General features: G+C 39.8%; 2 protein-coding genes and 1 pseudogene across 4 annotated transcripts; all 3 read left to right on the top strand.

Moving 5' to 3' along the window:
* Positions 1–2,870: 2,870 nt before the first annotated feature.
* LOC131025301 (flavin-containing monooxygenase FMO GS-OX-like 4) lies at positions 2,871–5,290 on the top strand. 3 transcript variants are annotated; one of them, XM_057955016.1, is made up of 6 exons: positions 2,871–3,482; positions 3,629–3,699; positions 4,207–4,350; positions 4,414–4,496; positions 4,567–4,882; positions 4,948–5,290. In XM_057955016.1, the coding sequence occupies exons 1-6, from the start codon at positions 2,876–2,878 to the stop codon at positions 5,137–5,139; spliced, it is 1,413 nt and encodes a 470-aa protein (XP_057810999.1). In that variant the 5' UTR covers positions 2,871–2,875; the 3' UTR covers positions 5,140–5,290. The 3 variants fall into 3 exon arrangements, with proteins under 3 accessions (XP_057810999.1, XP_057811020.1, XP_057811010.1); XM_057955037.1 differs by having other exon boundaries at positions 2,873–3,516; positions 3,627–3,699; XM_057955027.1 differs by having other exon boundaries at positions 2,873–3,482; positions 4,928–5,150.
* An 11,139-nt stretch (positions 5,291–16,429) lies between these two features.
* LOC131008241 (E3 ubiquitin-protein ligase ATL59-like) lies at positions 16,430–17,056 on the top strand (annotated as a pseudogene).
* A 1,162-nt stretch (positions 17,057–18,218) lies between these two features.
* On the top strand, positions 18,219–22,245 carry LOC131025327 (flavin-containing monooxygenase FMO GS-OX-like 4). Its single transcript, XM_057955055.1, has 7 exons — positions 18,219–18,848; positions 19,652–19,722; positions 21,034–21,186; positions 21,265–21,347; positions 21,504–21,639; positions 21,727–21,897; positions 21,975–22,245. Exons 1-7 carry the CDS (start codon positions 18,263–18,265, stop codon positions 22,185–22,187), a joined length of 1,413 nt encoding a protein of 470 aa, XP_057811038.1. The 5' UTR covers positions 18,219–18,262; the 3' UTR covers positions 22,188–22,245.
* Positions 22,246–22,336: the final 91 nt, after the last annotated feature.

Here is a 22,336-nt window from a genome sequence, read left to right on the forward strand (position 1 = left end):
TCTAAACTTTATTGTGCAATATCTTGATTAGAATTAGGGATATGTCAATTGGGTAGGCCCACTCGTTTTCGGGTCAACCCAATCAATTTTGGATTATTTTCGCTTCAAGCTAATTAATTTTTTTTTAAAACTTTTGTGGTTAAAATATTTCAACCATAATCCTAATTCACTCAACCATAATCCTAATTCACTCGGTTTCGGGCTGAACCAAAAGCTTACAATTTTTTTACATGCATTAATTTTTGTTCTCAGTCATATTCTTATAAGAAAAATAGGCCGTATTTTTTTAAACAATACACTTCACCTTATTTTAATACAAAAATTAATGTAATTTCAACATAAATTACATAATAAATAAAAAGTATTATTTATAAGAATTGAATATACATTAACATAAATAATTATTTTTCTTTGATTTTTATGTTATAGTAATTTTTTTTAATTGTTTCAGAAAACCAAAACACATTCCACAAGTATCAAAATATTATTATCGAATTAAAAATTAAATTAATAAAATTTAAAAATCAAGTAACAAAAAAAATTCAATTAATCAGATGAACCTACTCGATTTTTAGGTCAGTTATATCAGACTCGAGTTATATGGGCTAATTTATTTTTTTTGCCCTAATCCTCCTTTTTGTCAATTTATTTAAAAGGCGATTTGAAGCTTTATTGACATTCGTGATTAAAATTGAGAAACACCATGATAGCACACAATTCGTTGTCTGAAATTCTGAATATCCGATTCAAGTTCCTATGAGGCCTAATATAAATGCATGGGCCAAGAGGTTTAAGAAAGTAGTTAATGGGCTTGTTAAAGAAGTTTGGGTCCAAGAAGGCCCCTTGCAGATGAAGGAATTTCCAGTTAACCAAAGATGACTCAATCATTCAGAGGAAGGATAACTTGATTACACCACACGAGATTAACCAGTGGACCCACTCACTATGTTAATTCAAACAAGATGATTTTATTTATAATTCTCGTTTTATTCTTTATAGTTTCTTTCTAAAATAATGATAAAAAATTTATTATTTTATTTTATATTTCATAGTCCCTAAAGTAAATTAAATTTGTAACATATTAATAATTTCTTTTAATTAAATCTAAAATAATAAACACAGATAACTCTCAATCACAATATGAAAATATTTATAGCCCCATAAACCCTGCAAAGAACTATACAAAATTTCGCTTTAGCCAATTCCGCAATCAGAGGAATAATTGGAACAAGGGTATCGAGCTTCTTAATAGCATTATTGATTAGAAATGAATTTTCTAGAATTTGACTCCGTACCACGGAAGGGTTTATTTGCACGTTTGAAAGATAGCCCAAAATTTCAAGGGAATGCTTGGAAAATTGGTTTAGCCAAATCCTTCTTGGATGAAACCACACCGAAAAATGCCATTGCCAAAAAGTGACAAGGTAAAATTTCCATTTATTCAGGAAAAGGGATGTCCCTTTTGTGTAGACTCTAATTCAAAATTATGAAAACTACATATAAAGAAGTACCAATTGATTAATTAATTTAAGAGTTTTCATTATTATCTCTTGAAACTTGAATGTACATTATGTCGAGCATCTCGTCAACAAGCCTCTTCAAGCTTTCATCAAAACGAGGCAACTCACTTATTCTTCACTCTCAAAATCAATTGCTATAATATTTTTTTACCAATTAACAGAGTAATTAAGAGATGATAATTGGAATTCTGAAATTAATTAATTGGTAGTTATTTTTATGTGGTTCTCAAAATTTTGAGTAGGGGGTTATACAGTTCTTTGCAGTGTATATATTTACATAAACATGTTTTATTTATTATATTATGACAAAGGACTATAAATATTTTTAGATTATGATTGAGATTTATACATATTTATTCTTTAAGTTACTTAAATGAAATTATTAATTTATTATAAATTTTTAATTTAATTTGAGACTATATAAAATATAAGGTTAAATGGTAAATTTTTAATTATTTTTAATAAGGGGCTATAAAGAGTAAAATGAAGGCTATGGTTATAATCAATTACTGCTCAATAATTATGGGTCCATAAATAATTAAAACTTTGCCTCTCTACATATTTTGGTTTTGGCACAAATGGATTAAAACCGTAATAAAATATGACATGAAAAGATTTAGGGCCAGTAAAATATATAGTTTATAATTCGAATTTCGAAGTTTAACAAAAAAGTTGATTTTGGTCCGTAATTGGGGATCTTATTTTGGCACTAGCGGCCAATGCTATTGTCATAATTTTATATGAGTAAATTTTAATTTAAAATTTTCAAATTATTAATTCTTCGGTACATCGGATATGGGTTCTTATTTCTTTCTTTCTTTGTTTTTTTTTTTTTTTTTTCAAAAGTTAAATTTAAAAAATAGGATTTGTACGCAAGCTAAGTCTCTCATTAATTTTTACCGGTGGTTTGAATTTTGAAATGCACAGTTGTTATAGTCTTCAAGGAAAAAAAAGAAAAAGAAAAAACAGTCCTTCACAGATTCAAACACTATTTATCATTTTAACTCCAGCCATCCATGGCGATTGGCGACTGTTAAGAGTGAAAAAGCAGAAGAGAAATGAAGAATGAATTAAGAATCAAATTGCATGCGTAATATGTGAATCTCCAAAAGTTACACAGCTGCTCCAAGCAGCTAAGGTATTCTGACTCAACAAAACTAATTAAAAGCTACAAACCATATTAACGCTTTTATATATTAGAAAAGAAAACAACAAATGAAAAGATGGGGCTATTGTGTGTCTCATTCCCTCACGTGTTTGCATGCATGTTCACTTTCAACACGTACCGACAACCAATTAAATCTTCACATGCCTAATACGTCAAATTTTATACTCCACAAATATGAGTTATGCACATGCACTCAACAACAATCCAAATGCCTATTCCCAACCCGACGCCGACACTCCACTTCCCCCTCCCGGCGGTGCCGTCAGCCATCTCCAGAGCCGTCGCCGTCATCGGAGCCGGGGCCGCCGGACTTTGCGCCGCCCTTGAACTCCGACGAGAAGGTCACAGCGTCGTTGTGTACGAGCGGCAAGACAAGCTAGGCGGCACATGGGCCTACACCCCCCAAACAGAGGCTGACCCGTTAGGCCTCGACCCGACCCGGAACGTGGTCCACTCCAGCGTCTACGCTTCACTCCGGACCAACCTACCCCGCGAGGTGATGGGCTTCCGGGTCTACCCGTTTGTGGCAAGCGGGAAGCCCGGGCGGGACCCGAGGAGGTTCCCGGGTCACGAGGAGGTGTTGGAGTATTTGAGGGATTTCGCGGAGGAGTTTGAGCTGGCGGAGATGGTCAGGTTTGGGAGGGAGGTGTGCCACGTCGGGAAGGCCGCAGATGACCGGCGCTGGGTGGTGAAGTCGAAGAGGAAGGGCGGCGGAGATGGGGATGACCAGGTGTATGATGCGGTGGTCATCTGTAATGGCCACTATTCGGAGCCCCGGATTGTGGATTTACCCGGTAACATCCGGATTATGATTATTTGTTTGGGATTCCTTTCACTTCTGAAGCTTTTGAAAAGAGAACTTTCAGTCCAATTACTTTCTTCTAGTAAGTTAATTAACAGAATTCTTTGATGAATTGATTTGTCGAAATGATTTTCCAAGGCATTGAGGAGTGGCCAGGGAAACAGATCCATAGTCACAACTATCGCGTTCCTGATCCCTTTCATGATCAAGTATGTGTCTGCTGCATTATTTTCCCCTCATGCATGCTTGTTTACATATCAACTTTTAAAACTACATTTTAGTTTTGGCCTGTTTACTGCAATTTCCTGCATTGAATTGACAGGGAACAATATATTAAAACTAGATCATACTCTTATTTTTGGTCCCGTTTTCTCTTAATTTTTTTGCATAGAGATGATTTTTAAATTTGCATGTTCTAGACCAAGATTAATGTTTTATTTTGTACAAATCAATTTTTATTTTTATTTTTTTATTTGGTACAATCAATTTGGGATTCACATTTCAGTTTCTTGATACTAGTACTATAATTCTAGACCTTATTACCACACATGAAAATATTTCATGCTCGAGCATCATAATTAACTTGAGTTCCAAGTTAGAGGTTTACACCACATTATATTCATATTTTCTTGAAGTGCATCCACTAGTTGGTAATGCATATTCTGTGTGTGTATGCATTTACCTGAATTCCAACTCTTTTTTGGTGAGTTTTGCAGGTTGTGGTGCTAATCGGGAGTGCTGCAAGTGCTGATGATATCTCCCGAGATATTGCCAAATTCGCAAAAGAAGTCCATGTTGCATCTAGATCAGCACAAATTGGAAAAATTCCGGGGCATAATAACATTTGGCAACATTCAATGGTTAGTTTGGATTTAAGTCGTTGAAGTTTATGTTTGAGAATGGTGACATAAGAACATGTGCAGATCAAAAGTGTCGACAGAGAGGGTAGGGTGAATTTCCATGATGGAGATAAAACCATTGCTGATGTCATCCTTCACTGCACCGGGTGGGTTATCAAATTAAAACAAGTCAGTCCTGCAATCTTATCTGAACACTGCTTATGCATCATCTTGCAGCTATAAATTTAGTTTTCCTTTTCTTGAGACGAACAATGCCGTGAGTGTGGACGATAATAGAGTGGGCCCACTTTATAAGCATGTTTTTCCTCCGACATTGGCCCCTTGGCTTTCCTTTGTTGGCGTGCCATGGAAGGTTCTGCCCTTTCCCTTATTTGAACTCCAGACCAAGTGGATAGCGGGAGTTTTGTCGGGACGGATTGCGCTCGAGTCCACTCACCAAATGACATCGGATATTCAAGCCTTCTACTTGTCGTTGGAAGCAGCTGGGATTCCTAAGCGATATACTCATAAAATTGGAGAATCTTATTCTCAGGTAAATATTTAATTACCTTTCTTAATTAAACAGAATGATCATAAGCTTGTCTTCTTGTGGTGCAGTTTGAGTATGATGATTGGTTGGCTGCGAAGAGCGGCTCTCCTCCCATCGAAGAATGGAGAAAGCAAATGTATTGGGCGAGCGGGAGGAGGAAGAGGAGCGCGCCCGAGACGTACCGTGATGAGTGGGATGATCAAGATTTGATGGCATTGGCTTATCAAGAATTAAACCTATTCAAGGTATCTGTATCATAACATACTTTCAAATTCTCCAATTATTACCGCACTATTTGGTGTAACTGCACACTCTATCAAAATTAATTCTTGGTTTCATATTTGTTGGGATCTGAGATAGAGCTTAATAGATTCTGGTAGATATACAGTTATATTTTCATTCCAGTGTGAAGTTCATTTGTTTTGCGACTCATAATGAATATCATTATCAAGGGTAGAATAAATTTCCAGCTAGCCATCTTGGGGTCCGGAAATTTATGCCAAATCGGACCGTCAATTTTAAATTACAAATTCCAAATTCACAAATTCAAATGTATTAGTAATTTATTTAAATAATACTTTCTCTGTTCGTGAAAAAATATCTTAAGGGAGGGTGACACACTTAAAACTTGTGTTGTTTATTTAGTGAGCGGAAAAAGGGGCTCACAAATTAAAAAAAGTGAAAAAAAATAATCAAGTTAGTGAGTGAAAAAAGAGGCCCACAAGTTAGTAAATGGAGAAAATGATCTATACTAAAAATAAATTACGATATTTTTTTGTGGACAGATGGAGTAGTTCTTTATTTCCTCTTTGTAGTAATTTTTGTTGGATCTTTGGCTCAGAATAACCCAAGAAACCACAGCTAACACCAGAATTTGAAGAATACCAAATTTCTCTCAAGAACCCTAAACTCACGCAATGAAAACGAATGAACAAGACACCAAAATTACGTGGTTCGGCAAAACTTGCCAACATTCACGGAGGGTCAACATATTCTACTTTATTCAGAGATTGAAAACAAGAACTACAAAAATTTTTCCTGATGAGACAAACATGAGCAGAAAGAAAGCAAAACTAAGCTCTCAACTCTTCTTCTCTCACACTTATTTTCTCTCTCGCTAATCTCTCTACACTGATACATCAATCTACTAACCAACTCCAAACATAAGCCTATATAGCAATCTTTAGAACTAATCACGGCCCTCAGAAAACTAGCTCATCCAACCGCTGCTAAACCAAGAAGCTCAATAGAACAGAAATAACAAAATGAATTCTGTTATGTTACTTTTGCTACTTGATCCTTCTCTGATTTGCATAATAGTCCTTTGAAAGTATAGACTTTGCAGTCACAACCTCACAATTTTCAAACTCCCAACTAACACTAGTTAGTAGGCATGTCGAACGATTCGACTTCGGGTATCCGAATCGAAATTTCCGATTACCCAAACCCAAAAATCACCAAATTTCAATACCCATTACCGAAGCGAAATGATTGTTCGATTACTCAATAACCGACTCGGTTATTTGGATAACCGAATACCTGAAAAAAATTAAATTCTTTGAAATTTACTCTTCCAAAACCATAATGAACAAAACAGTATTGGGGACTAAACTAGCAGAGAATGAAATTTACTCTTCCAAAACCATTTGCAATTCAGCAAGCATCTCAACCCCCGCATTTGCGTTTCCCACATTTATCGGGAAGGCAATCAAGTGGCGGATTACCTTGCCTCACACGTCCAGCTAGAAGCTTGGTGGGATCATGTCATCCCGGAGATCGCCGCCTTAGTTTAGGGCGGATGTCGCACACCATTTCTTCATTCAGATGGTCAGCTAAGACCGGGCAGTTCGTGCCGCTCTTGGCCTCGGCAGCTTGCTTGATACTGTGGGTGGCTTGCTGTTGGGAAATTAGACGCAACTAATTCCGCCCGGGATCAAGTGTGACTCAATATTGTGGATATCGACCGATATGAAACGAGAAGAAAAATGACACCGATATTTTTAACGTGGTTCGGCCAAACTGCCTACGTCCACGGACCCACACCAATATATTAGAGAATCTCAAAAGGAGGAGTACAACAAAAATACCACACTGTATTTTGTATATGCCTACGCAGAGGCTATCTCTCAACTCACTTTTATCACTCGTGTATAACTTCCACACTGAAGTTTTCTCTCACAAGAATTTTCTCTCTCTCTCTCTCTTTCTCTATCTCTCTCTAGCTGAAAGTTAGATTGTTGTTTTGGTGTTGTTGTGTTTTGCAAGTGCTGCGGAGGGGATTATTTATAGTGAAGGAATTGGATGTGGTAGGTGAGATGTGGTTGGTGAGAGGTGGTTGGTGGCAGCCATAAAAGAAAGCTGCCACTTTTGACTAACAATCTCCCACTTGAAGACTGATTTCAATCTGTCTTCACACCTCGATCAACGCAGCAGCCTTTCTGTCTTTGTCATTCTAGCAAACCAATTGAAGCTGAGCACAACTTCAATTTATCAATGGTTACTGCCTTTGTAAGCATGTCGGCTGGATTTTGAGCTCCTTGGATCTTTTCAAGTATTAACACCTCATCCTCCAACAGAGATCTGATGAAATGATAACGAAGTCCAATATGTTTCGTTCTAGAATGAAATGCTGAATTCTTTGCCAGATGTATCGCACTCTGACTATCGCTGTGCAAGACATTCTTCGTCTGATCAAAACCCAATTCTGCCAACAACCCTTGTAACCAGATCATTTCTTTGCTAGCCTCGGTGATTGCCACGTACTCTGCTTCTGTAGTGGATAAAGCAACAATCTTTTGTATCTGCGAGATCCAACTAACAGCAGTCGTGCCAACAGTAAAGACATAACCGGTAGTGCTTCTCCTGCGATCTACCTCACCGGCAAAATCTGCATCTACAAAACCTTGTAGTGCTCCATCACCTCGTCGAAAGCATAAGCATCTATCAGTAGATCCACGTAGATATCTCAATATCCACTTTACTGCTTCCCAATGCTGCTTTCCTGGATTTGCCATAAATCTGCTCACAACTCCCACTGCATGAGCGATATCTGGTCTAGTACAGACCATGACATACATCAGACTTCCAATAGCTGAGGCGTAAGGAATTTTAGCCATGAAGTCTATTTCCTCCTTAGTCTTTGGAGAGTGCTCTTTGGATAGGCGGAAATGGTTAGCTAATGCTGAGCTAACCGGCTTAGCACTGCTCATGTTGAATCTTTGCAAGATTCGATTGACGTAGTTGGCCTGAGACAACTGCAAAATACCTTTTTGCTTGTCTCTGTAAATTCTCATCCCGAGAATTTGCTTTGCTTCTCCTAAGTCCTTCATCTCGAACTCCGCTGAAAGCTGTCTTTTCAACTTCTTGATTTCGTTCAAGTCTGAGCCGGCTACTAACATGTCATCAACATAAAGTAGCAAGATGATATAGCTGGACTCGAACCTCTTGAAGTAACAACAATGGTCAGCATTGCACTTCATGTAGCCATTTTTCTGCATGAATCCATCAAACTTCTTGTACCATTGCTTTGGAGCTTGCTTCAAGCCATACAGGCTCTTTTTCAACTTGCACACCAGCTTCTCCTTTCCTTTGACAGAGAATCCATCTGGTTGTTGCATGTATATTTCCTCCTCTAAGTCACCATTGAGGAAAGCAGTTTTCACATCTAACTGCTCTAGATGCAAGTCCTCCGTTGCGACAATACTCAGGACCGACCGGATTGTTGTCAACTTTACAACCGGAGCAAAGATATCTGTGTAGTCAATTCCTTCTTCCTGTTGGAAACCTTTGACTACCAATCTTGCCTTAAATCGCTTTGAACCATCATGCTCTTCTTTGATTCTGTACACCCATTTGTTGTGTAGAGCTTTCTTTCCTTTGGGCAACTCAACTAGTTCCCACGTCATATTAGAGATAAGAGATTTTATCTCTTCTTTCATTGCAAGCTCCCACTTGACAGAATCTCCGACTTGACATGCTTCTTCATAAAATTCAGGTTCACCAGCATCGGTCAGTAACATCTGATTCATGTACTTCCTGTTTGGAACATGAGGTCGAGATGACCTCCTGGGTATAGGAGTTGGAGCTGGAACTGGAGACTGTGGTGGATCAGCCTCAGAGTTGGGCTCCTCCGTCTGCAAACCTTCATCTGTTTGCTTTGATGTACTGCACTCTGTAGTATCATCTGGATCAACATATGTTGGATCATCACTTGTTGTGTCGGTGGACTGCACTGCATTCCTGTCCTTGTACATCACATTTTCATTGAATATGACATTCCTGCTTCGAATGACCTTCCTGTTTTTGTCATCCCAAAAACGGTACCCGAACTCATCTCCACCATATCCAATGAAAGTACATTTTAGTGATTTGGAGTCGAGCTTACTCCTGGCATTATCACTAATGTGTACATACGCGACACAACCAAATACTTTCAAGTGAGAAAGTTTAATTTCTTTGCCGCTCCAAACTTCCTCAGGTATTCTGTATTCCAATGGTACAGATGGCCCATGGTTAACGAGATATGCCGCTGTGTTGACAGCTTCTGCCCAAAATTGTGTTGGCAGTCCTGCATGTATCCTCATGCTCCTAGCTCTTTCTGTCAACGTCCGGTTCATGCGTTCTGCAACTCCATTTTGTTGTGGTGTCCCTGGCAACGTCCTTTCTAACTTGATGCCGTCCTGGTAACAAAATTTCTTGAACGCCATATCTTCGTATTCTCCACCATTATCAGATCTCAACTTCTTTATCCGTAAACCAGTTTCATTTTCCACCATGGCCTTCCACTTCTTGAACGCCTCGAACACCTCTGACTTGTGTCTCAAGAAGTAAACCCACACCTTTCTCGAGTGGTCATCGATGAAAGTCACAAAGTAAGACTTTCCGCCATTGGATGAAACTGCTGCTGGGCCCCAAACATCTGTGTGGACTAACTCAAGCTTTACTTGCTTCGGAGTTCTACCACTGGTATTGAAACTCACCCTCTTCTGCTTCCCGTAGATACAACTTTCGCAAAAGTCTATATCAACAGACTGAAGCTCTGGTAGTTTCCCTTTCGAATGCATATACTTGAGCCCTTTCTGGCTCATGTGCCCAAGTCTTTGGTGCCACAAATTTGCATTCTTCTTGCTATCAGCAACTGCAATTGTCACACACGCATTCATCGTTGTGTATAGGCTGCCAGTATCCTTGCCACGTGCAAGAATCATTGCGCCCCTAGTGATTTTCCAACAATCACCTGAGAAGTGTGTATCACATCCTTCTCTTGACAATTGCTTGACGGAGATCAAGTTCTTCCTCAACTCTGGAATGTGTCTCACGTCCTTCAATTTCCATACAGATCCATTGAGTTTGATCTGTACTTCTCCTATGCCCACCACGCTGCATGAATGATCATCTCCGAGATATACTTCTCCGAAATTTCCCGACATGTAATTTATGAAGGAATTTCGATTCGAGGTGGCATGGAAAGATGCTCCAGAGTCTATGACCCAATACTCGGCCCTTTTCTCCATGGAACATATCAAGGCATCGCCTTCTTCTTCAGCCACAACATTGGCTTCGGTCTTTGTCTCGTTTCCCTTTGAAGGTACTTTACACTGCGTTCTGTAGTGTCCGACCTGACCACAGTTCCAACATTCAACAGACTTTGATTTGTTGGAATTCTTGTGGATCCTGGAGCTCTGCCTGCCATTCCTTGACTTGCTCCGTCCACGCCCTTGACTTCTGTTTGAGTTTCTGCCTCTGCTTTCTGCATTTAAAGCGGCACCTGAAGTGAAGACTACATCTGACTGCCTCCGGATCTCCTCGGTTAAGATCATGCTCACGACATCATCGAACTTCATTTTGGACTTACCGGCAGAGCTGCTAATGGCCGTAACTGTGCCATTCCAGCTCTCAGGTAACTGCCCAAGAATTAACAAAACCCGGACCTCATCATCGAATTTGATGTCCACCGTGGTAAGTTGGTCCGTCACTTCGTTGAACTCGTTCAAATGTTCTCCAAATCTTCCGCTCTCCGTCATTTTCATATTGAACAATTTCTTGATCAAATGAACTTTATTTGCTGCAGACGGCTGCTCGTACATGCTGGATAAAGCTTTCATGAGAGACGCTGTTGTCTTCTCATGCTTTATGTTGAAGGCGACTGACTTTGATAAGGTCAGTCTGATTGCGCCGAGTGCTTTTCGATCAAGCACCTCCCACTCGTCGTCCTTCATATCCACTGGCTTTTCCTTCAAGGGCTTATACAGGTCCTTCTGGTACAAGTAATCCTCCATTTGCATTTTCCAAAATCCAAAATTCACACCATTGAATTTCTCCATTTTGGAAATTTTATCGTCTGTCGACATTGCTCCCACTCGATCAGAAAACACGATAATTTTCTCAAAAAATTCGTTTCTGATGTGGAGGTTCAGTTTACACTGCAACCACAGAGCATACTAAGAATTTTAAAAGAATAATTACCGTTGCGCACGAAACACTGTTCGCAAATTTACTATTCACGAATTCACTATTCACGTGAATAGTACCAGCGCAAGAAAAAAAAATTTCGCCACCAACGTGGCTCTGATACCAGTTGTTGGGAAATTAGACGCAACTAATTCCGCCCGGGATCAAGTGTGACTCAATATTGTGGATATCGACCGATATGAAACGAGAAGAAAAATGACACCGATATTTTTAACGTGGTTCGGCCAAACTGCCTACGTCCACGGACCCACACCAATATATTAGAGAATCTCAAAAGGAGGAGTACAACAAAAATACCACACTGTATTTTGTATATGCCTACGCAGAGGCTATCTCTCAACTCACTTTTATCACTCGTGTATAACTTCCACACTGAAGTTTTCTCTCACAAGAATTTTCTCTCTCTCTCTCTCTCTTTCTCTATCTCTCTCTAGCTGAAAGTTAGATTGTTGTTTTGGTGTTGTTGTGTTTTGCAAGTGCTGCGGAGGGGATTATTTATAGTGAAGGAATTGGAGGTGGTAGGTGAGATGTGGTTGGTGAGAGGTGGTTGGTGAGAGGTGGTTGGTGGCAGCCATAAAAGAAAGCTGCCACTTTTGACTAACACTTGCGGCCTCCTTTGGTTATCTCTTTTTGGTTGTTCATCTTGCTGCTCGTGTTATATTGTATACATTTGTAATAGACGAGTGCTCTTTTCCCTCTATGGGGTTTTTCCCTTCGAGATTTTCCCGGGAGAGTTTTTAACGAGGCTCGGCTCATTAGCCTACGACATGTGCGTGCAATGAGTTCTTCTAGGTGTTTCTCAATAAAATTCTATTTCAGCAAGTTTTGAATCAATTAAAGTATATCTGTTATTCATTTGATTTGGGGCTTAAGCAGTTAAGTTCTTTAAAATTTACTCTTTCAAAACAATTTGTATTCAAACTGAGATTGAAACATATAGACATGCCTAAAAATTGATTATTACTTGAAATAATTAGTGGGTGAGGGATATTGATGTTTGGGGCGGACTGTTAGAGACAAGAAGGGAAAGGGCAGACAACAGTTGTAGGACCGCGGTGGGGATGTGAGTGGAAATAGGTGCTGGGAGGCCGGCGACGATGGGCGACGTGGTAGCGGTGTAGCTAGAGGGCACCAACTTTAACCTTGAGTTGTTGCTGCTGCCTACGATGCAACGGACGACAACAACGCACTATTGGTTACTAGAGGGCGGCAGCACAGCGGACGGTGCAACAACAGAAACCGAGTTCAAGAGAGAGATGAGTGTGTGAGTTGCGTTGTTCGTGAATCGTGATTCTTCATAATTAGATTTAGGGGTTATCTTAGGACTTGCCTTGCAGCTATAATTAGAAATTAGAAATATAGAATTATAGGAGTAAAATAGAAATTATAATTAAATAAATATATACTATATCATATATTTATTTAAATTAGGTTATTCGGTTAACCCGATAATCATATCGGGTTAATCGATACCCAAAATTATTATGAAATTTTACTAACCAAAAATCGATCTGATAAACGAAAAATCAGTTATTAGATAACCAAATTTGAATCGATTCGGTTCGGTTATTGGGTTAACTAATACCCGATATCCATTCAAACATCCATACTAATTAGAAAGGAAGTGTCTTACCCATTATGTTACAGTTTGTTGTCATGTTTTACATTAACTTAATTAACTTCTGTCCTTCGAATAAATAGGGTAGATCTCCCTTTTGAAATAAGTCGAGCATTTGAGTTTTATATAATTTATAAAATCAATAACACCAATAATAATTTTGAGGTATTAAAATCAAAATAAATATAGAAAAAGAATAATGTTAACATGGGTTAAGTCACAAATATGTCACAAACTATTGATAATATCAATCGAAGTCATAAACTGTAGGTTAAGTCACAAACTATTGATAATATCAATCAAAGACCTGAACTATCAAGTCTGTATCAAATATTACCCAAGTTGTGTTAATAGTCACATACAGATGACATGTATTTAAATTACATATACTTTCTTTGTCCTTGAAAAATAGTACTCCCTCAGTTCCATAAGAAGATATCATACTTTTCATTTTCACCTCTCCCATAAGAAATTATCATTTTTATTTTGGGACATGACCATATTTTCTCTTTTTAACCACAATCACTCATTCGTACATAACTCCACAATCAATTCAACTACAATCACTCCTCAATCGTCCAATCCGTGCCCTCGCTTGTTCTAGACCCGCTCCTCATTCTTTCACGACCTTCACAATCAGAGCTATTATATCAAGAATATTTAGTTTTTCTTCCAAACTTTTCCTTGAGACGTTCAAATTTCTTGAGTATTTTTTTCAAGCTGCAGCACTTTCCATCATTTTCTTCATCAACATGATCCCGTAGCTTCAATCTAGAAAACAAATTTCTTAAAAATATCGAAAATATATGAAGCTGGTGAATTGTTGCTTATACATAAAGATGGAGGGTTCAGGTTTGAATCATTAAAGAGCTGGGCGTAGCCATGCGAGGTTTGCTGATCGGTTCACGTCATCCAAAAACAGTTTCACTGAGTGATTTAAAGAGATTCACAGTTATGGTATAGGATAAAATTGTAAATTTATAATTATTTTATATTATTATTTTAAATAAGGGGCTATAGAGAGTTAAATGGGGGTTATGAATAGAATCACCCATAGATTAAATATGACATTCTACAATTTAGTGTAAACTATAGTTTATATTTCGAATTTCGGAGTTTAACAAAAACTTTGATTTTGGTCCGTAATTGAGAATCTTATGTTGGCATTGGTAGCCAATGCTATTGTCATAATTTTATTATTTAATCAAAACTTTTCAAATTATTAATTCTTTGGTATATCTGATATGGGTTCTATTTATTTATTTCTCTCTTTCTTTTTTTTTTTTTTTGAAATGGTAAATTAAAAAAAGAGAAAAAGTAGTAATTACCCCCTCCCCAACCTTCACCGCCTATCGCAATTATAACCTTCAATAAAGGTTGTACTCATTTACTACCCTAACGAACAATAAGGTGTGCAATTGCTCCCTCGCGTCAAACGGAGAGTTGACATCGTTCAAAATTGTAATATATATATATAGAGTAAAATTTTGAAGTAGCCAAAATGAAGCATAAAACACAATTTATGGCCACACATTGAAAAAACACAAATTTTGGCCATTTTTATAGCTTTGGGACGCTTTTGCCCTTAATTGGGCGGACTGGGTAGGGTCAGACACGCGGGTCGCGTGCCGGGTCGGGTTAGGCACTTATGGCACTATTAGTGCCATAAGTGCCAAGATGGCACTTATGGCACTAATAGTGCCATAAGTGCCATCGAAAATTCAAAATAAAACCAAGTAAAATAGTCATTTTGGCACTTATGGCACTATTAGTGCCATAAGTGCCAACGAAATTCAAAATAAAACTAAGTAAAATGGTCATCAGCACAAATACAGAAACAACAACATCATTTAAACCCTAAATGGAACATCTAAACCCTAAATGGATAATCTAAACCCTAAATGGAACATCTAAACCCCAAATGAATAATCTAAACCCTAAATGGAATATCTAAACCCTAGGGGGAAGTGTGCACTTATGGCACTTATGGCACTATTAGTGCCATAAGTGCCATCTTGGCACTTATGGCACTAATAGTGCCATAAGTGCCTAACCCGACCCGGCACGCGACCCGCGTGTCTGATCCTACCCAGTCCGCCTCATTAAGGGCAAAAGCGTCCAAATCAATAAAAATGGCCAAAATTTGTGTTTTTTCAAATGGTGGACAAAATTTGATTTTTATTCTTCATTATGGCCATTTGGGTGGATTGTTTCTATATATATATATATATATTTTAATTTCGTGTGGGACTCGCTATTTAATTCCCCCTCCCCCCACCTCAACCCCAACCTTCACCCCACTATTTTTTTTGGAAAAAGGTGCAGATTGGCCCCCGAAGTAGTAGCCCCTATAGCGTATAACCCCTCTTACTCACTGTGTGTGCAACTAAACCCTCAAACTCAAAAAAACCGTGCAATTAGGCCCCTCTGACCAAACGGCGTTAACTACCGTTAGTCAACCTTTTTTTAATTATTTTTTAATTAAAATGTGGGGCCCACCATTAGTTTTGCTCAACTCTCATCTCTCTCGCTCAGCTCTCTCTTTCTCGACCACTCCACCACCGCCGCCACCATCCACCACCATCACCACCAGTCGCTCATCCACGACGCAACCACAACAGCTGAACGACAGCAACAACAGCAGCCGAGCAGAAGCAGCAACAGCCGCCGAGCACAGAAGGTGAGACGGTGCTGTTGATTCAATTCGATTGACACAACCACCGCCCACCGCTCTAGCCTATGAATTCTCTCACTCATCTTAAAAAACACAACCACCGCCCACTGCTCTTAACTTCCTAAACTATTTTGTCTCCTTCTTCATCATTCTCTCGCCGTCCGACCACACCGGTACCGTCGCGACCAATAATTTCAACGGACCAACGCCGTCCCTCCTTCCTCATCTCGGTCGATCGACCAACCAGCAGCCTAAATGGCCGCCGCCTCATTTGATTTCGACGGCGCATCCTTAGTTCTGCACCAAATCCAACAACACCACAACCCTTACTTCAGCTTTAATTTTTTTTTTCTCTCAATCGAATCGATCTACACAAGTGATATTATTGATTAAGGTGATATTATCAGAAGGAGAGATAGATAAGGGGTGATAGGCGAAGGGTGAGAGCAAAGAAAGGGAGACGGTGGCGATGACCGCAACAGCGCCGTTCGCCGAGAATGGATGGAGGCAGCAGCACCGCTGTGCGGTCCGTTTGTGTGTGCGTGAAAGAGAGAGAGCAGAAAGATGGATGAGGTTACAGTGGGTCCCACATTTTAATTAAAAAATAATAAAAAAAGGTTGACTAACGGTACTTAACAGTTAACACCGTTTGGTCAGAGGGGCCTAATTGCATGGTTTTTTAAGTTCGAGGATTTAGTTGCACACACAGTGAGTAAGAGGGGTTATACGCTATAAGGGCTACTACTTCGGGGGCCAATCTGCACATTTTCCTTTTTTTTAATCAAGCATGAAAATCATCCCACCATTACTCCTTATCTTCTTCTCCATTCAAACCAACGCCCAAAATCCCTTCGACAACACCGACCTTAACTCACCCAACTCCATCAGCAATTTCCAGCCGAGCCTCGCTATCATGATTGGCATGCTCGCCATCATGTTCTCCATCACCTTCGTCCTTCTCCTCTACGCCAAGTTCTGCCATGGTGCACGCCTTCCACATCGACTGCATCGATTAGTGGCTCGAGAAGCATTCCACTTGACCCCTCTACCGCCACAAGGTCAGCGCTGACGACCTCTCACAGCTGCAGTTTTCCGCTAGTTTGAGATTCTTATGTAATTCACTCCCGCCCGAGTTAGGGTGCCAGGATACCAATCTAGAGCTCTACGATGAGAGAGAGGAGAGCCGCCACGGATCCTTGAGATTCTGAAGAACCAGCGGAGCAACGTGATCTCTTCTGACATCATGTTCCTCAATTTGGAGACGATGAACAACGGCGCGGCGGCAAGCACAAGGTTCTCGTCGTCGATGGAGGGGAAATTGGCGAAGGCGATCACGAGCATCAAGGAGAAGATTGAGAGGAAGAGAGAGTTGGAGAGCAAGGTCAGAGAAATCAACCAAGCGGATTCTAATTGACGAAAACTAGGGTTTGAATCCAATGACAAGATATCCATGTTCGAAATCGTAGCTCATCCGAGATCCACATAGTGGAGCAGTAAAGATGCGTCGTCTTAAGACATATAATGTGAAGGAGGAAAGAAGCAGAAATTAATGAAAGAAACGCTTTATCTCCCGTTATAATATTTCGGGTGGGTCCCACACAAAATTAAAAAAAAATTGTTGTCAACTCTCCGTCTGTTGTTCCCTAAAAAAAAAAAAAAACTCTCCGTCTAATGCGAGGGTACAATTGCACAACTTATCGCTCGTTAGGATTGTATATGGATACTGCTGAAATATAAATTTTATTAAAAAAGAACGAAAACAGAAAGCCTAAACCCATAAGAGCACAAGCGCAACTGAGGGCCGGACCTCATTAAAACCTCTTTAAGGAAAAGGAACCCTTAAAGAGAAAAAAGAGTGTCTGTCTAAAAGAAAGACGAAAACGGAAAAGAGAAAGAAAAGGAACTGGCGGTGAGCGGGAAATGAGCCACCTCAGAGGCTCCGGCCGAACCATCGCCCCTAGGAGGCCTGGCTCACACAAACCAGAAACAACGAAAACGCGAAAAAGAAACCCAGAGAGGGAAAGCCCTCCAACAGCCCAATGGGAGAAACACGGGCGGAGCAGGGACCAGCGCACAGCGAGGACCGCGTGAAGGACAGGCCAGCGCAACATCACGAACCAGGATCCAGCAGCCACCTGCAACAACAAATCACCGAAGAGCAAGCCGGAAGAAAAACACAGAAAAACACAAACAAGCACAACCACACACCAAAAGACACCTGAAAGTGAGGAAAATAACCCCCACAAGCATAACCAAAAGTTAGTTCTCAAGCAGCAGCAAAGTCACATAAGTCAAGGCGGGACGCAGGTGAAACTACTCTCCAACCACACCATCTTCCCATCGAGGTCTCACAAGATATGTTCCGGCCGTGGGATTGTAGATGGATACAAGTGAACGTCGATAGGAGACTCATTTTTACCGGTGGTTTGAATTTTGAAATGCACAGTTCTTATGGTCTTCAAGCCAAAAAAAAAAAAAAGTCCTATACACTCTCAAACACTATTTATCATTTTATCTCCATCCATGGCCCACAACCAAATTTTTACATGCGTCAAACGTCAAATTTTATTATCAATTATTTATTCCACAAATATGAATGATGCACTGAACAATAATCCAAATGCCTATTCCCAACCCGACTCCGACATTCCACTTCCCTCTTCCCGCGATGCCGTCAGCCATCTCCAGAGCCGTCGCCGTCATCGGAGCCGGGGCCGCCGGGCTTTGCGCCGCCCTTGAACTCCGACGAGAAGGCCACAACGTCGTTGTGTACGAGCGGGAAGACAATTTAGGCGGCACATGGGCCTACACCCCCCAAACAGAGGCCGACCCGTTAGGCCTCGATCCGACCCGGAACGTGGTCCAATCCAGCGTCTACGCTTCGCTCCGGACCAACCTGCCCCGCGAGGTGATGGGCTTCCGGGTCTACCCGTTTGTGGCGAGCGGGAAGCCAGGGCAAGACCCGAGGAGGTTCCCGGGTCACGAGGAGGTGTTGGAATATTTGAGGGATTTCGCGGAGGAGTTTGGGCTGGCGGAGATGGTCAGGTTTGGGAGGGAGGTGTGCCATGTCGGGAAGGCCGCGGATAATCGGCGCTGGGTGGTGAAGTCGATGAGAAAGGGCGGCGGAGATGGGGATGACCAGGTGTATGATGCGGTGGTCATCTGTAATGGACACTATTCGGAGCCCCGGATTGCGGATTTACCCGGTAATATTCGGATTCTCATTATTTATTCTCGTCTTGTTTGAGATTATACGATAAAAAATTGATCTTTACGTGTTTGAGTGATCAAGAAATCTGTTTTTGAGTGGCCTTACTTGTTTAGTACTAAACTAATACTGAGTTGTGCACTTGTGCTTTCTGCACCATTTGAAAGTTGTAATGATTGTTAAATTAATCTTGTTATGTGATCTTACAACTATGTTTTGATTGCTACCATTTGAATATTGTAATGAACTTTATATGATCCTTGGTCTTGGGGACCATTTGAAAGTTGTAATGATTGTTAAATTAATCTTGTTATGTGATCTTACAACTATGTTTTGATTGCTACCATTTGAATATTGTAATGAACTTTATATGATCCTTGGTCTTGGGGAGTAAAGTTAGTGATCAACTCCTCCAACACTAAAGATATGATCCCAGAATCTATAGGCACTAAACTTTGCTCCCCCAAATACATCTGTTTATACTTCATTTTTGGGTATCATATAGGCACCAAAGTTCTAGCCACCAACTCCTCCAAAGTCGGTCCCAAACTTGCTGACCTGAAAATGAAGGATCCAAACATATGGTTTCCAAGATGTATTTGGGGGAGTAAAATTTAGTACTAGAACTACTACCACGTGTGTACCTTTTCACTTCAGAAGCTTTTGAAAAGGGGAATTTTCAGTCCAATTACTTTCTTGTTAACAAAATGCTTTCATTTTTTATGTCTGCTAGGAAGTTACAAAGTTAATTAACAGAATGTTCTTTGATGAATTGATTTGTCGAAATGATTTACAATTTAGGGATTGAAGAGTGGCCAGGGAAACAGATCCATAGTCACAACTATCGCGTTCCTGATCCCTTTCGTGATCAAGTATGTGTCTGCTGCATTATTTTCCCCTCATGCTTGTTTACAGATCAACTTTTAAAACTACATTTTAGTTTTGGCCTGTTACCTGCAATTTTCTGCACTGAATTGATAGCGAACAATATATTAAAATCAAGGCTGCAATAAATCCAAATGAAAGTAATATTCAGAAGGCCAAATGAATCTATGATAGTCCCTTTTTAAATGTTTCAATGATTGTCTGAACATGTAAAAACAGCAAAAATACTTCTTTCTGATACTTTTATTGCGTAAAACTAAAAACATTTCTTATCTGAGAGAGGTGCTACTCTAAACGATTGGCAGCCCTTACGTATATTGATCTATCTGTGGAATCTAACAAGCCTGTGAAAGTGAAATTTATGTAAGTTGGAATTATCATACTCTTATTTTGGTTCCATTTTTGCAATTTGCATAATATTTTTGCAAAGAGATGATTTTAAAATTTGCATGTTCTAGACCAAGTTTAATGCTTTATTTGGTACAATCATTTGTGTGTGTGTGTGTGTGTGTTCATGTGAACCTGCAGCCGCTACCTTTGGTACACATTACTACACTTGGAAAACCAGATGTGATATAGAGGCTTTGATGGGATTCACATTTCAGTTTCTTGATACTAAGGGTGCAGTCACTTTGATGGATGGGAAAAGGAGGGATAACAAAAATTTATGCCTTTGAATGTCTCCTTTCTTTTCCCACATTTTACACAAAAGAGAAGTTCACCATTTTTCCTTCCTTATTTTGGGATAATATTATCCCTCGAAGTGAAAATAAAGAAGAAAAAATAGTAAACTTCTCTTTTGTGTAAAATGTGGGAAAAGAAATGAGACATTTAAAGGCATAAATTTTTGTTATCCCTCCGTTTCCCATCCATCAAAGTGAACGCACCCTAATACTCCCTCTGTCCACCAAAGATATGCCACAATTTCCTTTTTCGTCCGTCCACAAAAAATATGCCACATCCATTTTTAGTAGTAGGGTCCACACCATTCCACTCACATTTAAAGTGGGACCCTTACTCCACTAACAACTTCACTCACATTTTATCAAAACCCGTGCCGAAAGTAAAGTGGCATATATTTGGTGGATGGAGGGAGTACTATAATTCTAGACCTTATTACTACACATGAAAATACTTCATGCCTGAGCATCATAATTAACTTGAATTCCAAGTTAGAGAGGTTAACACCGCATTCAAATTTTCTTGAATTGCTTGAAGTGCCATCCACTAGTTGGTAATGCATATTCTCTACATGTATGTGTGTGTCCTTTTTTGCTTAAAAGCATTGAGTTTTGCAGGTTGTGGTGCTAATCGGGAGTGCTGCAAGTGCTGATGATATCTCCCGAGATATTGCCAAATTCGCAAAAGAAGTCCATGTTGCATCTAGATCAGCACAAACTGACAAATTTGGAAAAATTCCGGGGCATGATAACATTTGGCTACATTCAATGGTTAGGTTGGATTTAAGTTCTTGGAGTTTATGTTTGGATGAACCTCCAAACACTATGCTGACATAAGAATATCCGCAGATCAAAAGTGTTGACAGAGAAGGTACGGTGGCTTTCCATGATGGAGATAAAACCATTGCTGATGTTATCCTTCACTGCACGGGGTGGGTCATGAAAACAAGTTATATGCAGTTGTTGTGTGAATTCCTGTGGTGAAGGAAATAAGATATTGTCTAGTCCTACCATCACTCGGAATGTTCATCCAAGACAAAGATACATATTTATATTCGTTACATGTCTGAACATTGCTCATCTTGCAGGTATAAATTTTATTTTCCTTTTCTTGAGACGAACAATGCTGTGACTGTGGAAGATAATAGAGTCGGCCCACTTTATCAGCATGTTTTTCCTCCGACATTGGCCCCTTGGCTTTCATTTGTTGGCTTGCCATGGAAGGTTTGCTGATTATTTTCCGATTAATTTGGCATATGTATTTCGACAATTTATTGAATTGAAGAAAACCTTCAACCCGATTACATCCAGGTTGTGCCCTTTCCCCTATTTGAACTCCAGAGCAAGTGGATCGCTGGAGTTTTGTCGGGACGGATTACACTGGAGTCGACTGAAGAAATGAGAGCGGATGTTGAAGCCTTTTACTCGTCGCTGGAAGCAGCTTGCATTCCTAAGCGATATACTCATCAAATGGGAGAATCTCAGGAATTTGCTCACTTACCTTTGTAAATTTGTTAAGTTAAAATCAGAATCACAAGCTTACTTGACTTCTTGTGGTGCAGTTTGAGTATGATGATTGGTTGGCTGCGAAGAGCGGCTCTCCTCCCATCGAAGAATGGAGAAAGCAAATGTATTTGGTGACCGGAAGGAGGAAGCGGAGCGTGCCTGAGACGTACCGTGATCAGTGGGAGGATGAAGATTTAATGGCATTGGCTTATCAAGAATTCAAGTTACTCAAGTTATCTGTATCATCATCATCAACAGATTTGTGAAATATATATATTTTTCATTTGTTTTGCGACTGATGATGAATGAATAAGTTTCCAGCCATCTTGCGGTCCCCGTTTGATGAATTTTAAATTACGAATTGTGAATTCTCAAACTCCCAACTACTAGTAAGAGAGGAAGTATGATGCAGTTT

This window comes from Salvia miltiorrhiza, chromosome 1 (genome assembly GCF_028751815.1).
Source record: "Salvia miltiorrhiza cultivar Shanhuang (shh) chromosome 1, IMPLAD_Smil_shh, whole genome shotgun sequence".
NCBI lineage: Eukaryota > Viridiplantae > Streptophyta > Magnoliopsida > Lamiales > Lamiaceae > Salvia > Salvia miltiorrhiza.

What these genes read in the sequence shown, in the direction of transcription:
- LOC131025301 (XM_057955037.1), top strand. Translation starts at nt 2,876, where the DNA reads ATGCACTCAACAACAATCCAAATGCCTATTCCCAACCCGACGCCGACA. An exon ending in ACATTTGGCAACATTCAATG is followed by an intron (nt 4,351 to 4,413) that starts GTTAGTTTGGAT and finishes GAACATGTGCAG; the next exon opens with ATCAAAAGTGTCGACAGAGA. An exon ending in GTCATCCTTCACTGCACCGG is followed by an intron (nt 4,497 to 4,566) that starts GTGGGTTATCAA and finishes ATCATCTTGCAG; the next exon opens with CTATAAATTTAGTTTTCCTT.
- LOC131025327 (XM_057955055.1), top strand. Translation starts at nt 18,263, where the DNA reads ATGCCTATTCCCAACCCGACTCCGACATTCCACTTCCCTCTTCCCGCG. An exon ending in ACATTTGGCTACATTCAATG is followed by an intron (nt 21,187 to 21,264) that starts GTTAGGTTGGAT and finishes GAATATCCGCAG; the next exon opens with ATCAAAAGTGTTGACAGAGA. An exon ending in CTCATCAAATGGGAGAATCT is followed by an intron (nt 21,898 to 21,974) that starts CAGGAATTTGCT and finishes CTTCTTGTGGTG; the next exon opens with CAGTTTGAGTATGATGATTG.